Below are 16,933 nucleotides of genomic sequence, written 5' to 3'. Positions count from 1 at the left end.
TGCCATACCATATTCTATACCACACCGAACCGTCTTCGCATCTCGAGCGCACATATTTTGAGCATCACCGGGAAAAAGCAGGGAAAGAGCTTGCATACGAAGCCGGTCGGGAGGTGCAACAATAATCATCGGCTGAAGGAGAGGGCAACCAGCGGGCGGGACCAGGTTATCGCTGCCAGCCTGCCACTGCATCCATGTTGCTGCCATAGTTCTACGGCCACTACAACACGTGGGCAGCAACAGCATACCAGGCTTCAGAGGGACACCTCAGCCCAAGGTATAGACGAGATAGAGTCGATCCCTTGACCAAGGAACTCAGATAGCAAGGAGACGGGAGAACATGGAACGACGGTCCATACACTCGTCGACCAACAGTCGGCGCACCAATTCACATGCCGCCACGAGAGAGACTCTGCGCCGCAACATGAGCGGCAGCCATGCCAAACGCGTCGCCCACGTCTCCGAACACGATGTCTACCTCTACGCTCTGCGCGCCGCCTACCTGGCATATCTGTTGCAACCGCGACAGAAACGAGTGCAGCATGTTGCCAATACGTCCAAGCCCATCCAGCGGAGCTCGACGTCAATCAACGATATGGTCAAGGACTTTAGCCTGATCCGGGACAGCAAGAGCACTAGGTTCCCGCACGGTTTCATGACTGCCCTGGACAAACGCTTGACCGGTGTGTTGACGGGTACGGAGAGGATGCCCGAGTTCAACAACAATGATATCAAGCGGACATTCGGCGTGTTTCTCAATGAGTTCAAGAACCCTACGTTCCGAAAGAGCATGGAGAAAGATCGCAAGGTGGAAGACCTCTTGTTGATCTTCTTCTCGAAGGCGACCGGGACATTGCAGCTGGGGAAGGCGCCTGATGACGATGGATGGAAGCTCATGGTCGATCGCCATGTTGCGCTGTTTGTGAGGCTCATCAGTAGCACACTAAACAACAACGAGTGGGCGAGAGACCGACCAGAATTGACAAGTAGGCTGAAATCGCTGGAAACAAAATTGCTGCAGCATGACCAGGACCTTGCAGACGAAAAGCAGAGGAATGGTGGACATGGAGGATCGAGTGTCGAGGTGGAAGTGCCCCGATCTTACGAAGTCAAGGATATGCCGCTGGTTATCAGAGTGTGCAGGATATTCTCGAAGCCAACAGCGCAGGCGCAGAACGACATCAACGCACACAAAGAACAATGGACAGAGAAGGAAGCACTTCGAGACCTGAAGGAATACCAGACACATATGAGTTTGAACACCAGAGCGACGCTCTCTAAGGACGACTTCGATCTGGACGACGCGTACGAGGCATGGCGAAAAGGCGAGTTTAGTGATCTGAGTCAACTCATGTTGGCTCTGCTGCAATCGGATCCCAATCTAGCCAAAAGCTCGAGTGGCAGCCTAGCCCAATATAAGGCTCCCCCAATGGCACATGGCGATAGCATGTATAGCGAGCTCGGCAAGTCACTCTCGAAACAGAGCGGCGAATTTGACTCGGGTTACCCGCTGGATCAGCCAGTGGACATGAGCAGTCTCAATTTGGGTGATTCCTCACCCCACGACTCAGGTACTGGGTCAACGGACACAACTCATGCCAGCTTCACGTTCATCCCGCCCGATACCAGGGCGTACTACAGACAAACCTTGAAGGTTGCGCTGACAGCCGATCTCGAAGATGAAGATCTACAGACAATGGGAGAAGGCACCAAGTTGCTCTCCCCACAGACCCAGGATCTGCTCAATGAAATCGCACTACGATGGCGAGTGCCGCCCTTCACAAGACTAGTCCTGTTTTTGGACGTGATGAGAGAAAAGTACCAGAACCAAGAAATATCACTTGACACCTTAGACATGGCATTTCAGTTCGCCAAGGCACCACCTCCGGAAGTGAAAAAGGGCAAGGGACATTCAGTTCATGCAGACTTCCACGACCGAAGCCGGTGGACCATTACCGACTTTGCCACGATACAGACCGTTTTGAATGGCCTGCAGGATGCTCTGTTGCGAGAATTTTATGAAATGTTCCAGCATGCGTACGAAAACAAATTGCCTCCGATTGGGAGCATTTTGCTCATACTGGATCAGCACATCTGGTCCGACCCATCCTTCCACCGAAATGCAGAAGATATGGCGACATTTGCTAGCATGATGTCGGAGCAATTGCGTGCAAAAGCGCGGGATCAATACCACGATCTCCTTGCAAAGAACGTACCGGACGACTCGGCAAACTGGGAATTTTACAACGTGATTCAACTTGGACAGTCGGTGACGGCCATGTGCAACAAGATCCAGAAGCGTTTTAGGAAGACGCCGGACGTCCTGGGAGTGAAGCCACTTGCTATACTGGTCGAAGAAATTCTGCCCTCATTCTCGAGTGACGCCAAGGAACTTGTTGCTCGAATCATGGAAGTTACCAAGTCGAAGAATGAAGAAGTGCCAGTGGAAGACGGCTTCGAGCTGTATGGCGAAATGGTTTCGATTCGTGCTGTATACTCGCAAGCTCTGCCTGGAAGGGAGTTTACATTCGACATTGAGCATCACTTGCAAGAATTCGTCTGGCGATGGATACAGTTGACTGACAGCAAGCTACATGGTTGGGTCGAAAGCGCTGTCGAGCACGACGACTTCCAGATACGACAGGAGCCTGCTGCGAAGGAGCGCGGAGAGCCGCCAACTGATGACGAGCGGCATTCGCAGAGCGTGGTCGATATTTATCGTATGTTCAACGAGAGTATCGAACGGATACTCAGGCTCAATTGGGACAACGACTTGCAATACGCGAAGTTTATGACAGCCATTAGTAAGTCCATTGGCAAAGGTGTGGCACGGTACTGTGAATTACTGGAGGCCAAGTTTGCCAAAGAAATGGACAGACAGACGCCAGAGCAAGAAGCTCGTGCTCAACAGACTCAGCGAGAAAAGTGGATGTCAGCTGCTCGTGACGCGTGGGTTACCGGCAGCCTGAGCCAGAAGATTGAGCCTTTCAACTTTTGGCCCGAGAGTTTTGTCAAGATCAACAACATTGAATTTGCAACACTTCAGCTTGATAAGGTTGAGCAGGAGATGAATGTCGATGCTTGTGTGCAAGCTATACAGAAGCATGAACCACCGCCGCCACCGCACGTGCGAAAGCGGGGCGAAAATAAGTTCATGTTCACAATCAAGATCATTGAAGCGGAAGATCTCAAGGCAGGAGACATGAACGGGCTGAGCGATCCCTATGTGGTGCTCGGCGACGAGTATCAGAAACGTCTGGCCAAGACAAGAACCGTCTACCAGTCGCTGAGCCCTCGTTGGGACGAGACGATCGACATCTTGACTACAGGCCCTCTGAATGTCATCGCGACAGTGTGGGACTGGGACGCACTTGGTGATCACGATTGCCTTGGTCGCACCAGTCTTAAGCTAGACCCCAATCACTTTAACGACTATCTTCCGCGCGAATACTGGCTCGATCTCGACACTCAAGGCCGTCTGCTGGTGCGCGTGACAATGGAGGGCGAACGGGACGACATTCAGTTCTACTTTGGCAAAGCTTTCCGCACTCTGAAGCGTACTGAGCGTGACATGACACGCAAGATTACCGACAAATTATTGGCATATATTCAGCAATGTCTGTCGCGCCGGACTCTACGTGGTCTGACCAACACCTCGACCTCCGCAGCTATTGCCGGCGTATCGATGAATACGATGCGTGGCTACTTTGCCAAGGTGTCGAATCAGGTCCAAGGCCGATCTGCGCCTGTCGCCGGACTTTCAGCGCAAGCACCAACCGGTTCTGCACTTGTCGACCAAGCTAACAACGCACTCAAACCACTGCTGCAGTATTTCGATGATAACTTTGCGATTATGAAGCAGACACTTACCGAAAGCTCGATGACCATGGTCATGACGAGGCTGTGGAAGGAAGTTCTAGTCCAGATTGAGGGACTGCTAGTGCCACCGCTCAGCGACAAGGTATCGGTACAGAGACCACTCACCCAGACCGAAGTTGACGTGGTATACAAATGGCTTCAGGTAAGCATTGAAGAATGCCGAGACGATTATAAGCTAGGTACTGACCAGTATCACAGACCCTCTTCGAATTCTTCAATGCCATGGATCCCGAGTCTGGCATGGCAGATGGCGTGCCTACGGACGTACTCAAAAGCCCAAAGTACCACGACCTTCAGAATCTCAACTTCTTCTACTTCGAGTCGACAGACAACCTCATCCGCACTTCCGAGGCCATGGCGTCCGCCACTGCAGCACGTCAACAAGAACAAGCTAATCGCCCCAACCGCATGTCAGCGCCCGCCGGCTTCCTCTCCCCTGCATTCGGTGGCACACGGCGCTCGAAGTCGATAATGCAGAGCAGGAACTTGGGTACGATGCGCAAGGCGAAAGAAGAGAAGAGAAAAGAAGCACAAGCAGATCCCAACGACGATATGATTTTGAGGATTCTGAGAATGCGACCAGAAGCGGAGAAATACCTGAAAGACCGAAGCAGGCAGAAAGAACGTCTCGCAGCAGCAGCGGCAGCAGCCGCCATTGTCCGGCAGAGTCTGCAATCCAGCAAAGCTGGACATTCGTATAGTCAGAGCCTAGGAGGGCCACAGAGAGGCGGCATGCAGAGAGGCGGGCCGGCGAGGCAGTGGGGCACTATTCGGGAATGATGAAAATGGACTACAGCACTGATATGGACGTGAAGGAGTAATCGGTTCGTGAGTTTTATGGAAAGTATGTGTTCTCTGCTGCAGGATCACGGACATCGACGGCACAGCTTGAGCAGATATCAGCGCGGCGTTTTCTGAGCGTGACTTGTTTGAATATACCCTTTGTAGCTATGTAACGTAGCCAGACGGCCAGATTTTGTGGTACATGATAATGAAAGAGTATTGTATTGATTCTGCCTCGCCCTCGTGTTCGCAATAAGGTGCCTGTCTGTAGTAGTCACCGGTAAGCTTAAAAAACCCTAAGAGGTAAGAGTGAACGCCAAGACTGACCTGGGTTCGGCCCAAATTTTCTTTCTGCGCCAGCGCGCCTCAACCACCTCCGAGCTCTGCTAGTATTACCCACGTTGTACACAATGAATCCCGAAGCGCTCCTCAAAGCCTACGGCTGGTCTGGCTCAGGTTCGCTGGACTCCCACAACGGCTCCGACTCTCGCGGTCTCAGCAAACCGCTCCTCATCTCCAAGAAAGTGGATGTTTTGGGCGTGGGATTGAATAAACATGCCGCTGTTAGCGATCAGTGGTGGATGCGCGCCTACGACTCGGGGCTCAAGGACCTGGGAACGGGAAAGAAGAGTACCTTGGCTGAGGTCCGGGAGAAGGGAATGTTCGCGGGTGGCCTGTATGGACGATTCGTGAAGGGCGAAAGTGAAGGTGGTACTCTGCAGCTGGAGGAGAAGAAGAAGAAGAGGAAGAGGAGCGAGGAGGAGAGTGATAGCGGGTATGAGAGTAAGAATGGGAAAAGGCGGAAGACTGAGGGTGAGAGGAGGGTGAAGAAGAGTGTTTTGAGGACCGTGGATAGGTTTGTGGTCGAAGCGAAGAGGCGCAATCTGCTGGACGGGGCTGTGAGTAAGTTTGCGAATAGCAAGTCGGTCGTCGACCTATACGGAGAGGAGACCGTTGCCGCAGTTTTCAAGGATGCTGGCTTGGGCCACGGAGGTGAATTGAGCACGACCTCTGCGAAACAGCGAAGGTACTCGAACGAGAAGCAACTTCGACAGCTGAAGAAGGTCGCAAAAGTGTTCGTCATCAGTCAACTTTCCCCCGGCGAGCAGGCAGAACTCCAGAACGGCGGAACGTCATCTGATAATGCTTGTGTGGAGAAGCAGTTGGGGGAAGACCAAGCTGAGGCAGCAAGAGTTGCAGCCAAAGCGGCAAAGAAAGAGGCCAAGTCGGCGCAAAAGCAAAAGGATCGAGAAATGAAGGCATGGGAGAAGGGCATCACGATTGAGGAGTACCTGCGACAACGGGAAGAGAAGAAGGCATCCAAGAGCAAGTTGAGGACTGAGAACGCGGAGAGTCTAGCAATGCCAGCATTTGTCGTCGATTCCGTGGGCGATGACTCCCTCACTGCGCAAGCCAACCAAGTCGTAGATGCTACGGGAAACGTCCGCAACACCACGATGAAAGAGGTCCCAATCCCTTCCGATACCGCGATAGGGAACGGCATCGAAGCGAAGAAGCTGCCAAAGCCCGTCCGTAAGCCGCGGGCACAGTCGATGCACAAAGAGCGTGAAGCGAAGAATTCTTCAAAGGCTCGGGTCAAGATTGCAAAGCAAGAATCGCTTACGCTTCGGATTCTTACAGAGTCGCGGAAGGCCGAGAAGGGCACGAAGAGAGCGACTATCGGTGGGCTTGAGGATGTGCCGCTCATTGCCGTGACCAGCAAAAAAGGAGAGGCGTGGACGAAAGCAGAGATGAAACAGGCGAGAACTGCAGCGAGAAGAACAATTAAGAATGAGAAGAAGAAGACGAAAAAGACGAAGATGGGGAGGGGGGCGAAGAAGTACAAGAAAGTGTCGAGGAAGTGAGGCGCCGCATATTTGCAGCAGGGACACTTATTACAGGTACCCGTGAAGATTTGAATGTTTCCCTGGCATGTCGCTTGTGCGTATTTCGTGCTGTATTCACTTTCTAGTATGCTTACCTCAGCTATGCTCACTGGTCATTACTCTCATTGGGTGATTTTTAGCGCTTGCTTACCCCACCGAAGAAATGACTTCGGCTCCTGAACATTCATCACCAAAACGAGAACCGCCCACATACAAATTCGACTTGGAGCCACTGCCAGTTCATTTCCCAACAGGTGTCGAGATGGAGCTCTTGATCATCGGGTCCTGCGCCTCCACATATCATCTTAACCAGGACTGTTATCAAAATTCCCCATATTGACGAGAGAGAGAGAAAAGCGAAAATCACACCAGAGACACGCAAAAGCCAAGGGTCCGGCCGAGCTGGAGGATACAGGTAGGTACCCGAAGGGAAGGACTTGTAGCAGATTTGTGAACTAGAGATTACCATCTCTGTAAAAAAAACCTGGGTAGATACATGTACTGTACCTAACATGTAGATACGGTACTTTACTTGAGCACGACAAATCCTTCGTTTCAGTCCTACTTCCCCCTTCTTTACCTTGCTCGCCTTGGGTACATAACTTAATCCGCACAAATACACAAGTGCTTCCACCCCCCCAAAACTACGGTAACCTTGTGCACCTTATGCGCCGGCCATTACTTGCAGAGAACAAAGAAGGAAGAAGGAATAAAAGTGATGGTTACAGGTATGAGGTTCCTGAGGTAAGGTATGCAAGGTAACCTCCTAGTACATGTATTCAACGAGAACCAGATATTCACGAGAGTGATTCTTTCCTTTTTAGGTAGCTTACCTATTTGGAGTCGGTTTGATTCGATTGGAAACGACAACGGATCTTGAAAGGAGGTTGGGAAGGTACAGGTACAGTACCTAAGGTAGGTAGGTAGGTAGGTAACTTCCAATACCTCGATGTAGGTTCTTGATGTTGTTGCTGTTGCTCTATACCTACCGTATCGATACATAAGGTACCTAGGTAGGTGCACCTGATGTCATGTCAGGCACAATGTAACTACCTGTATAGGTACCTAAGGTAGGTATATCTTACACAAGTGAGTTGAGATCTCGGAAGAGGGTGGTATAAGGTACGTCAGATCTGTCATTTGTGACTGGCTTGGTACTACTACGAGATTCTACCTACCTACCTGTTGTTGTTGTTCTGTGAGCTGTGGCAAAGAGTGGAGTGGCCAATTCTATATATCCTCTTCCTACATCTCCACGGATTCGAGGTTGGATATTGCTTGCTCGAGGTGGTGTTCTCCTTAGGAAAAGAAAATCCTTATACACTAGTGATTCGGCGATTGGATATACTTACCTTAGGTACCTACCTACCTCACGTATATTGGACCGTCAATCCTATACACGCTTCTTTGCGGAAGTGGCTGGACACGTACCTGCTTTTGGCGACATGTTTTCTAAGTTCCCTGAACAGCTCAGGCTGCCACATCATCTTCTTGCGAAGAAGAAAAAGAAGAAGGAGAAGCCACAAGACGTGGAAAAGGCCACGACACAATCGACTTCGAGCGGACATGCAGAAGGTCATTCCACCAACGGTATCTTCGTCAGAGACAGCATCATCGGTTTCGCGGATGGATTGACGGTCCCCTTTGCGCTGACGGCGGGTCTGTCATCGCTCGGCTCGTCCAAAGTCGTCATTCTCGGCGGACTCGCAGAACTGTTTGCGGGTTCGATTTCCATGGGACTGGGGGCGTATTTGGCGGCTAAGACGGATCTCAAGCATTATGAAGTCGAGGAGAAGCGCGAACGAAGAGAAGTCAAGGACTGTCCTGCTGCGGAGGAAGAGGAGATTTATGACATCTTTGATCAATACGGGATTCCCCGGTTAGCGTCTGCGGGAGTGGTGGAGAGCCTGAAGAAGGATGAAGATGCTTGGGTGAAGGCGAGACGATCATCTCCTGCCTTATTGGTCAAGATGGGAATGCTGACAACCGACGACAGTTCATGATGGACTTTGAGCTGAAACTGGAGAAGCCTTTGCTGAAGACGGCCTGGGTGGAAGGCTTGGTCATGGGCATATCGTACTTTTTCGGTAAGACCGGAGGAGAGGCGATTTGGGCTTCCTTTGAAGGGAAATCCAGTCATGCTGATGGTTCCAGGCGGCCTCTTCCCTATGATACCCTATTTTGTGACGAAGCAGATCAACGAAGCGTTATTCGTTTCCATCGGCATTACTGTGGTCATTCTGCTGGCTTTTGGATATGTCAAGGGCAAGGCCACTGGCTGCTCAGTCCGGGATTCGGCCATTGGGGCGGTCGAGACTCTATTCATCGGGGCGCTGGCTGCTGGCGTGTCTTATGGCATTGTGAAAGGAATCAATTCGTCGAAGCTATTCGACAGCTACGAGAGGCCGTAAGCGTCATGTGTGGTGTGGTATGGACTTATTTATGGTCGGTCAATACGAAGTGCGTGAACAATCCTGAAACATGCTTGCTACTCGGAGGCCGCGGATCAATTGATGATTGGTGTGCTGTTTTGCACGTGATCTGGCGTGTGTTCCGCGTTTCCCGACTTCTACTGGTTGTCTTTCTGCTGACTTCACCACAAGCGTGCCACTCTTTGCACTCGATGCTGTCGGACACATCCTGCTGACCTGCGGAATGGATGAAATTTTCACAGTCGTCGTGCTGCTGTCACGGATGTGGTGCCGATGGGATGATGGAGGATGAATTTTTCATCCTGTCATCCCTGAATATCATGTTCTCGCACTTGGCCTCGTGCCTCGTTTGCCTCGTCCCTCCTGCCTCTGGTCTCCCTTGTCTCTTGCCTCTTGCTTTCTGCCTCTTCTCTCTTGCCCCTCCATCCGTCTCTGCTCTTTCCTGCTGGGAAGCACGGGAAGGGAAGTCGCTCTTCGGCTGGTCTCGCCACTCCAGATCTCTCATCGTGGGCCTTTGAAAGATGCCCTTGTCCCCGCGACCAACGAACGTATCCGTTGTCACCACGCCATTCGTTCCAGCTCAGCACTGTTGCACGACCGTCTGTTCGCGTTAATCCTCGTGGGATCGAGTGCCACCACTAGTCATCAGCCGGTGGGGGAATTGGCTACAGATCGGGGGAACGTAGATCATATCAGCTACCTAGATTGGCATATTCAGTAAGTGTCCATAGATCTTGTGAGGAATGGAAGTACTTGTGCTGATCTGGCGGCGGTAGACATATTACCAGCATTCATATTCCAAGCGAAATCTGCTCCACCTACTCTCCTGCGGCCTCCTCTCCTGCGGCCTCACGTCACGGACCACCTGAGGCGTGAAGTTCTCGCGTTGAGGCGGCGGGCTCAAGTTCAGCCTCACTTGTGCCCAGCAGCGCGTGCCCTTGGATAGCCAGAGCCGGTGGCACGGGTCTCGTAGAGGAGCTGTTGTCTTGCGGGCAGCTGTCTGGAAGACTGTCAGAACGCGTGCTGTCTTCACTTGCCCCTAGTTCTGCTCGCTAGGCATATCAGAGAGAATGGCCGAAGCGGATTGGCCGCTTCGAGACGGGCCCCGGCGCGCAGCCAACGGCTCTGCGTGCGGTTACGCGTCGCAGGGCCTGAATGATGGCCTGGAATCGCTACATCTCCTAGACCACTTGGACAGTCCGCAATTGACCCTGCACGACTTCCACAAGTTCCAACAGTCGCCGCCTCGAAGACCGTCCCCCGAGCTCGAGTACAGACGTTTACGGCGTAAGCCATCGACAGAAGACCTTACATCGGCACATACACCCCACACAGACCCGACTGTTTGCTGGCCTGATAATCCTGTTTGGACGCCAAGCCTAATATTGCCACGCACTCCTCACACAACTTCGCATTCCAACTTCTCTCCGCCCTCTTCTCTCCACTATCGACCACTCACCCCGTGCCCGCGAACGTACACCGCCTCGCCTTCGTTATCAAGCACTGTCGACACTCTCCAATCATCATTGTTTCACACTCCAATCAGTCGAGGTCGCTCACGCGTCGAGCCCGACGACGAAGACCAAACGCTCGACTACTTGGAGCCCCTTCGGACCAAACGTAAGTTCGACTCGCTCAAGCGAGCGAAACGTCTTCCACACACGCGCGGCGGCAGTGGCACTCAACTAGGCGAACCGTGGGAAGTTTACGCAGCTGTGTATAGCCTCCCAGAGGACGCCCAGAAGGTCGGAGGAGAAGAAGAATTGAAATTGAAAAAGGGCAAGTCTGTGCGGTTTCAAAAAGACACAGGCAAGCAGACTTTTGTATCACAAGCATCTGCAGAGCAATCGCAGAGCACAAGGGGAGACCAACCGAAGACTTCATCAGTGTCGCTGTCGAGACTTAATTGGCCTTGGCCGCCGTCGCATGATAATTGGCAAGGTACTTTCGGTGAGTACAGATGCACCGCTCATGCAGATGCAATGGCAGAACTGACTTTGCAGGACATCTCAACACCGTGACTCCACCCTTGACGCCTGCTACCATCTTGTATAGAGGTGCTAGCTTCGACGTTCTCAATCCGCACGCGTCGCTGGTCCTTGGGTCACCCGCGCTAGAAACACCAGCCGAGATCGACGGACTGTTGGACAGCTATTTCGAAGATCACGACCATCCTGCACAAGACATCATGCAGAACAACACTACAGACCGCGAGTCCTCGCCGCCTCTATCGCAAATGCCAAGCGAAAACTCCCGCCGCATTCTCTACGAGGACGCCGAGACTGCTCATCGCAACATCTTGCGCACCCGTGGAAATGACATCGCTCAGGTCTCCGCTCTCCCCAAAGGTCTGGTCGCCAATCGCAGCGGTCAGAGACCATACTCTGATCCTTTTGACTTGACCCTCAGCGAGAACAGTAGCCGTAGCACGCTGCCAAACGTTGACCAGGTTCTGAAAGAGGGCCGTCGCGACGATGCAACTCGCATGCAGCCTCTCGGTCTGGGCATTACAGATCCTGATGATACTCATGCGTATGTGACAGATCGCTCCCGTCGTTTCCATTTAAAGAGTACACTTACGAGATGTTGCTCTATATAGGACATCTGACCAGACTACAAATGCAACACTCAAAGACATCATCGAAGGTTACAACTTCACTAGAGAGTTGCCGTCCCGCTTTGAAGACCCGGAGACTGCTACAAGCCCAGACATTGAGCATGGTCGCGACGATCCCGCTCCGCAGCCGGGCCACGAGAGTTCTCACGGACTGGTATCGCCTCTGCAGACTCCGGAACTTCACCGTGCTGTCCCTCCTAGTTTCCTCAGCAATCTTGTCGACGGAGCAGCACCTGTGCCGACGCCACCACAGCCAACGTACAATGGCATTCGTAAGCCGGCTCTCTATTACACCGACTGCAGTGACCTGCCATCCACCGACCAGAGCTACGGTAACACGAATCATCTCCTGAACATCACGCCAGAGGCTGCTGCTGAGTACCCGCATTACCGACCATACTCCCCTTGCCACCCAGCAACCTGCGTCGACCCTGCTCACATCCACATCTACCAGGATCCAGACCCAGATGCTCCAATCAATTCATCCGTTGAGTATTTTGAAGATGACGACAAGGAGGAAGTTCCTCCTGATGACTACCAGAGCCTCGGTCACGCAGCACCCGGCATGCACGGCGATCAGAGCTGGAGAACCCAAGGTCAGGATGACCATGACGATGGCGATCTCGGTCGAGTAATGCTACGCAGCTCTAGCTTCTATCCTGAAGACAGTCAGAGTGCTTGGATCACTGAAGCCGATCCTTCTCAAAGTGACCTTCGCACTACGCACCGTTTCAGTGGCATGAGCGCAGACAGCTACGCCAATACCAGCTTTGTGGAGAGTCACCACAGGTTCAGCTTCCAGCCGCCAACTGCTCCGCAACCAACTGCTCAGCCACCATTGTCGCCAGTCTTCCACACTCCCCCATCTGTACCACCAGCTGTGAGTGCGTTCGGTGCTGCGAAGGCCATCAGCGATATCCAGGACATTGCAGACAGGCGTCGTCACCTCATCGAGCACCGCATTGATGTCCTCCAGTCGAAGATTGCACAAGAGCAGGTCGCTTCCGGATACAGTGGATCGCCAAAGATCGACGGGGCTCAGCGCAGAGCGGACCTGGCTGAGCTGAACCGCTTGCGAAGTGTTCTTCCAGCAACCTCTCGCCAATTCGTATCCAAGGCCAAGGAGGCAGCAGAGACATCCAAGTTCACTGCACCGACCAACGTGCCCAAAAAGCAAGCAGCATTCGCTCGGACTCCGTACCATCCAAGGTTCAACTTCAGTCGCACAATCGGCCAGCACGACTCTGCTTTCAATTCTGGCTCGGACACTCGAGGCTTGCTGGCGTCTCCCCTCACGCCATCACCATACAATAACCTCGGTTACAGTGAGAGCACTGGCACTTTCATGACAGTGCAACAAGAGTCTCCACTCAATGTCCGCGGTGCTGCTACGACGCTCTGGTCCCCCATCAGCAACGATCCAACCCACAGAGCGATCCATGTGAATTCTGTAGCGGGCAAAAAGCCCACGGTAGTCGGTTCCGACATCGAGCTTGGTCCTATGAATGGCAAGTCGAGTCGCTCTCACCGCGCCGCCATTGGAAGCCAGTACGAGCGCCGCGACCTGCAACTGGTCAAGAACAGCAAGCGTCTCACGGACGCACAGCTCATGGAGCGCTCGGCGGGTTGGACCACCTTGCCGTCAGGTCGCCACGTCCTCCCTGGCCACTACGCCGACTCGTCCGCGGCCACCCTGCCCATGCTCGTCAGGCCAGAGCATGCCATGGGCCAAGCTGCTCGCATGGAGCAAAAGCGCGTCTCCAAGCGCTACGCGATCCCATGCTACGCGATCCCGCCGCTTGCTCTGGCTTTCGGGTTCGGTGCCTTCGATAAGAGCATCAAGAAGGTCACCGAGGGCAGGGTGACGGAGGCCTGCCCAAGGCAGAAGCGGTGGGCGTTGTGGGCGGGCTTTCCGCTCGGCTTGATGTTGTGGACGATCTTCGCGATCGTGATCTACGTGATCACCACTCTCATCAAGCCGAGCAAGGAGAGTGGCGCTCCACTCTCCTAGGCCGGGCGGGGGAGGGGGGACGCGGGGGCAGGTAGATAGCTTGCGAGAAGAATGAAAACGCAACTTGAAATATGAAAATGTGAAAGATTACTCTCCAATTCCATGCTAACTCTAGGTCTCTCTGTACCCTTGGTGCATCCACTAAGCCAGTCAAACTCCCGATAGCAATATTGGATATGTTGCAGACTTGTAAGAGAGGACAAATCGGGATAGAAAGATTACATTTTCCAAGTTGGAAAAGTGAAAGAATACTCTCTAATCCTATATCAACTCTAGGCTTCTCTGTACCCTTTATACATCTACCAAGCTAGTCAAACTCTAGATGGTAAGATGAGACGAATTGCAGACTTGCAAGAGAGGAGGAACTGGAATAGGTAAGAAAAAACATATTTTCCAAATAGAAAAAAAGTAAAAGATTACTCTCCAATTCTATACCAACTCTCGGCTTCTCTATATTGTTGATATATCTACCAAGCTAGTTTAAGCTAAGATAGGATGATCAGGTATATTGTAGACTTGTTAGAGAGGAGGAACTGAAATAAGAAAAAAACATTTTTTCCAAATAGAAAAAAGTAGAAGATTACTCTCCAATTCTATACCAACTCTCGGCTTCTCTATATTCTTGATATATCTACCAAGCTAATCAAACTGCCGGTAGGAGGATCAGATATATTGTAGACTTGTTAGAGAGGAGAGATTAGAAGAGGGAGATATATGTTCAAGTCGAAAAATATATATTTTTGAAGTTGAAAAAGAAATAAAAGAGAAGTCTCTTAGTACTTCCTTCCTTAAGGTATATATCTACTAAGCTAATTCAAGTTAAGATAGGAAGATTAGATATATTGTAGACTTGTTAGAGACGGAATTCTATCCTACTAGGAAACCTTTAGACTTATCTCTACTTTCTCGGTATATATTTCTAGGTATACATATATCTACTAAGCAACTTGAAGTCGAGATAGGAAGATGAAAATACGAGACACTTTTATAGAGAGTAAGAGAGAGGATCGGTCTGGATTGAATACTGAGTATTCCAAGTACCTTCTCTTTGTAACAACAGCATCTGATATATATACCTGATGACTACCTGGTTGGGGATATCATTTGACTCAAGATGATTTGGTTTCAAGATGAAGTTCACCTTCAGAGGCCCATTCATCGTCTCCGGGTACGGAGGAGACCATCAAAGATCTTATACCCTGCGCCAAATCAACGGTAAAAAGATCCAGGGACATTTCCAAGGGGACCACCTCCATCTGTTCCAACCGCGGCACTCTCATCTCATACCCCCTCATTGAAGCCAGCGTAACAGAGTACCAGCTGCTTCGAAGCCAGAGCCAGGCGCTGTTTTGGGGAGGGGGGTTCTTTATTTCTTTTTCTCCTTTCTTTCTTTTTTTTTTTTTTTCTTTTCTTTTCTTTTTTTTTGGAATTGTGATTTAGACACTTGTTGCTCGCTGGGTAATCGACAGTGAGGACTTTCTCAGTGTAGAGGAGTTCAAAGGTCACCCGGGAAGAATGATAGCATCACGCTTGCTCTTCTTTCCCACTTGGCGGCGTGACACGCGGGTCCGCTTACTGGGCATAGCTGTATTCTTGGTATATGTAATGTTCGTGGTACAGACATTCGTCATAGGTCTCATCTCATAAAGTTGTAGTCTGTCGTCGCTGGAATCGTCTCATCATCTTCAGTACACGCTCCCTCTTAAACTCTTATCTTGTTGTTCCGCGCTCTCGACGTTTTCAGCGTCTTCCGTGTCGTCTCCCGGCTCATCACCTAATGGATCAGCCCTCTTATCACTGTTCATGCCGCTTTCCCGGGTCCATCTCTCAATGTCATCTTGCGTAGCTTGGCGACCAGGCGCCTTGCCCACAGCGTTTGGCAGAGTTCGACTCTTGGACGAGGTGAAGTATTCGTCCGAGTCCTCATCTTCATTCATTTCGTGCGGAGTATTGGCTCGAGACAGGCCGCCACCATCACGTCCTGGTTGCAAGTATTCTGGTACGGCAGGTTTTGGTCTCGATGATAGTAGGATTTGTGGTGCGGATGTCGTGGAAGTGATGTTCGCTCCATCGGCCGCCGCTTCGACATGGGCCATGGGAGTATCCGCGGCCTCATCTTTGGGCGTCTCTAATGGGGCAGGCAATACCAATTCTTGGGTCTGCTTTCTCTGCTGGTGCTGTCCGGCTCTCCTGGGAAACTTCTCGTTTTCGTGGTTACACCCATCCTTGCAGCCTCCCCACCTCCTTGGCGGAATCTTGGGGCTGTCCTGTGTCTGCTGCGTCAAGAAACTTGATAAAGTGTTCCTCCTCTGCGGATCAGCCCTCGCCTCGGCCTCTCGCTTCTGTCTCTTCAATTCCGACCACGTGCGCATCTTATTCTCCAACACATACTTGCCCCTCTCATCCTTGTTCATCAGCACAAACTCGCAGTGATTGACATTTCTCAGATCCTCAAAGTACTCGACGCTCCAGTGATACCACTTCATCAAAAACACCCTCGTCATCAAGCCGTGGGTGACCAGCACACAGACACTGGGGAACTCGTCCTCTCCGAACTGTCTCCACAAGCTCTCGTTGAAGCCCGAAATACGATCGTAAGCATCTGCTGCACTCTCCCCGTCTGGAATACGGTAGAAGAAGTGGCCATAGTCGGCTCGTTCCCGCCACATTCTCTCCATTTCGGCAGAGCATGGCTGGAAGTTGCCAAAGTCCTGTTCCCGTATCCGAGGCTCTTCGTACACTTTGATCTTTTCGCGGCTGAAGGGTGAAGGCGCTGCAGTGGGGTCATCGGGATCGTCTCGAGCGGTGAGTGTCTTCAAGATGCCTTCGGTCGTTTCCCGTGTTCGGCGATAGGGGGACGTGTAGATTTGGAGCGTGTCGTCGGGTTTCAGGAGACTTCGTAGTCGGCGCCCAGCTTCTTCTGCCTGTCTTGTTAGTCAGTCTATATACCTCGTAGAACAGGGTACCAGGTATATCGCACCTGTTTATGCCCTTCGTCGGTCAGTTTGACGCGGTGGTCAGGCACCATTTGATGGATTTGACGATCCTTATTGCCTTCGGATTGCGCATGTCTAATCAATATGATGAGCCGTGGTTTGACCATTTTGGTGCTTTCTTGCGGAGGTCCTGATGTTGTTGTTGCTACCTTGGAAACTCAGGTACCTGATCGCATCAAAGGTAAAGGGCGAGGATACGAAGGCACGGTCGGAGATAGCGGACATACGCGCCTGCACTTATATTCCCCAACTCTAAATAACAGCCTCCTTCTCTTTTACCATCTCTACGCGAGACGAAGCCTCTGACACCTCGATACACCCATTTCTAG

The 16,933-nt window shown here is 51.7% G+C and overlaps 5 protein-coding genes across 5 annotated transcripts; 4 read left to right on the top strand and 1 right to left on the bottom strand.

Moving 5' to 3' along the window:
- Positions 1-7: 7 nt before the first annotated feature.
- SEPMUDRAFT_62551 (C2 domain protein) lies at positions 8-4,849 on the top strand. Its single transcript, XM_016909607.1, has 2 exons — positions 8-4,021; positions 4,078-4,849. The coding sequence occupies exons 1-2, from the start codon at positions 341-343 to the stop codon at positions 4,657-4,659; spliced, it is 4,263 nt and encodes a 1,420-aa protein (XP_016762429.1). The 5' UTR covers positions 8-340; the 3' UTR covers positions 4,660-4,849.
- A 202-nt stretch (positions 4,850-5,051) lies between these two features.
- Positions 5,052-6,558, top strand: SEPMUDRAFT_148064 (uncharacterized protein). The gene has a single exon (XM_016904675.1). The coding sequence runs from the start codon at positions 5,073-5,075 to the stop codon at positions 6,525-6,527; it is 1,455 nt and encodes a 484-aa protein (XP_016762428.1). The 5' UTR covers positions 5,052-5,072; the 3' UTR covers positions 6,528-6,558.
- A 1,435-nt stretch (positions 6,559-7,993) lies between these two features.
- Positions 7,994-8,959, top strand: SEPMUDRAFT_140090 (protein CCC1; the record flags this gene model as incomplete). The annotated part of the gene is made up of 3 exons (XM_016902924.1): positions 7,994-8,479; positions 8,545-8,635; positions 8,703-8,959. The coding sequence occupies 3 exons, from the start codon at positions 7,994-7,996 to the stop codon at positions 8,957-8,959; spliced, it is 834 nt and encodes a 277-aa protein (XP_016762427.1).
- A 413-nt stretch (positions 8,960-9,372) lies between these two features.
- On the top strand, positions 9,373-12,001 carry SEPMUDRAFT_162457 (uncharacterized protein). The gene is made up of 3 exons (XM_016908005.1): positions 9,373-9,697; positions 9,757-10,930; positions 10,984-12,001. Exons 2-3 carry the CDS (start codon positions 10,051-10,053, stop codon positions 11,577-11,579), a joined length of 1,476 nt encoding a protein of 491 aa, XP_016762426.1. The 5' UTR covers positions 9,373-9,697; positions 9,757-10,050; the 3' UTR covers positions 11,580-12,001.
- Positions 12,002-15,033: 3,032 nt separating this feature from the next.
- SEPMUDRAFT_131996 (phosphoglycerate mutase-like protein) lies at positions 15,034-16,711 on the bottom strand (the record flags this gene model as incomplete). The annotated part of the gene is made up of 2 exons (XM_016902463.1): positions 15,034-16,532; positions 16,589-16,711. The coding sequence occupies 2 exons, from the start codon at positions 16,709-16,711 to the stop codon at positions 15,294-15,296; spliced, it is 1,362 nt and encodes a 453-aa protein (XP_016762425.1). The 3' UTR covers positions 15,034-15,293.
- Between the last annotated feature and the right edge of the window lie 222 nt (positions 16,712-16,933).

This window comes from Sphaerulina musiva (genome assembly GCF_000320565.1).
Source record: "Sphaerulina musiva SO2202 unplaced genomic scaffold SEPMUscaffold_3, whole genome shotgun sequence".
NCBI lineage: Eukaryota > Fungi > Ascomycota > Dothideomycetes > Mycosphaerellales > Mycosphaerellaceae > Sphaerulina > Sphaerulina musiva.
Note: the sequence above shows the minus strand (reverse complement) of the source record. Positions and strands in the feature narration are given on the sequence as shown.

Bases quoted from the DNA above. Each gene is read 5' to 3' on its own strand.
- SEPMUDRAFT_62551 (XM_016909607.1), top strand. From the start codon at position 341: ATGGAACGACGGTCCATACACTCGTCGACCAACAGTCGGCGCACCAAT. The intron at 4,022-4,077 runs GTAAGCATTGAA...CCAGTATCACAG, and splicing joins TGGTATACAAATGGCTTCAG to ACCCTCTTCGAATTCTTCAA.
- SEPMUDRAFT_148064 (XM_016904675.1), top strand. From the start codon at position 5,073: ATGAATCCCGAAGCGCTCCTCAAAGCCTACGGCTGGTCTGGCTCAGGT.
- SEPMUDRAFT_162457 (XM_016908005.1), top strand. From the start codon at position 10,051: ATGGCCGAAGCGGATTGGCCGCTTCGAGACGGGCCCCGGCGCGCAGCC. The intron at 10,931-10,983 runs GTGAGTACAGAT...CTGACTTTGCAG, and splicing joins TAATTGGCAAGGTACTTTCG to GACATCTCAACACCGTGACT.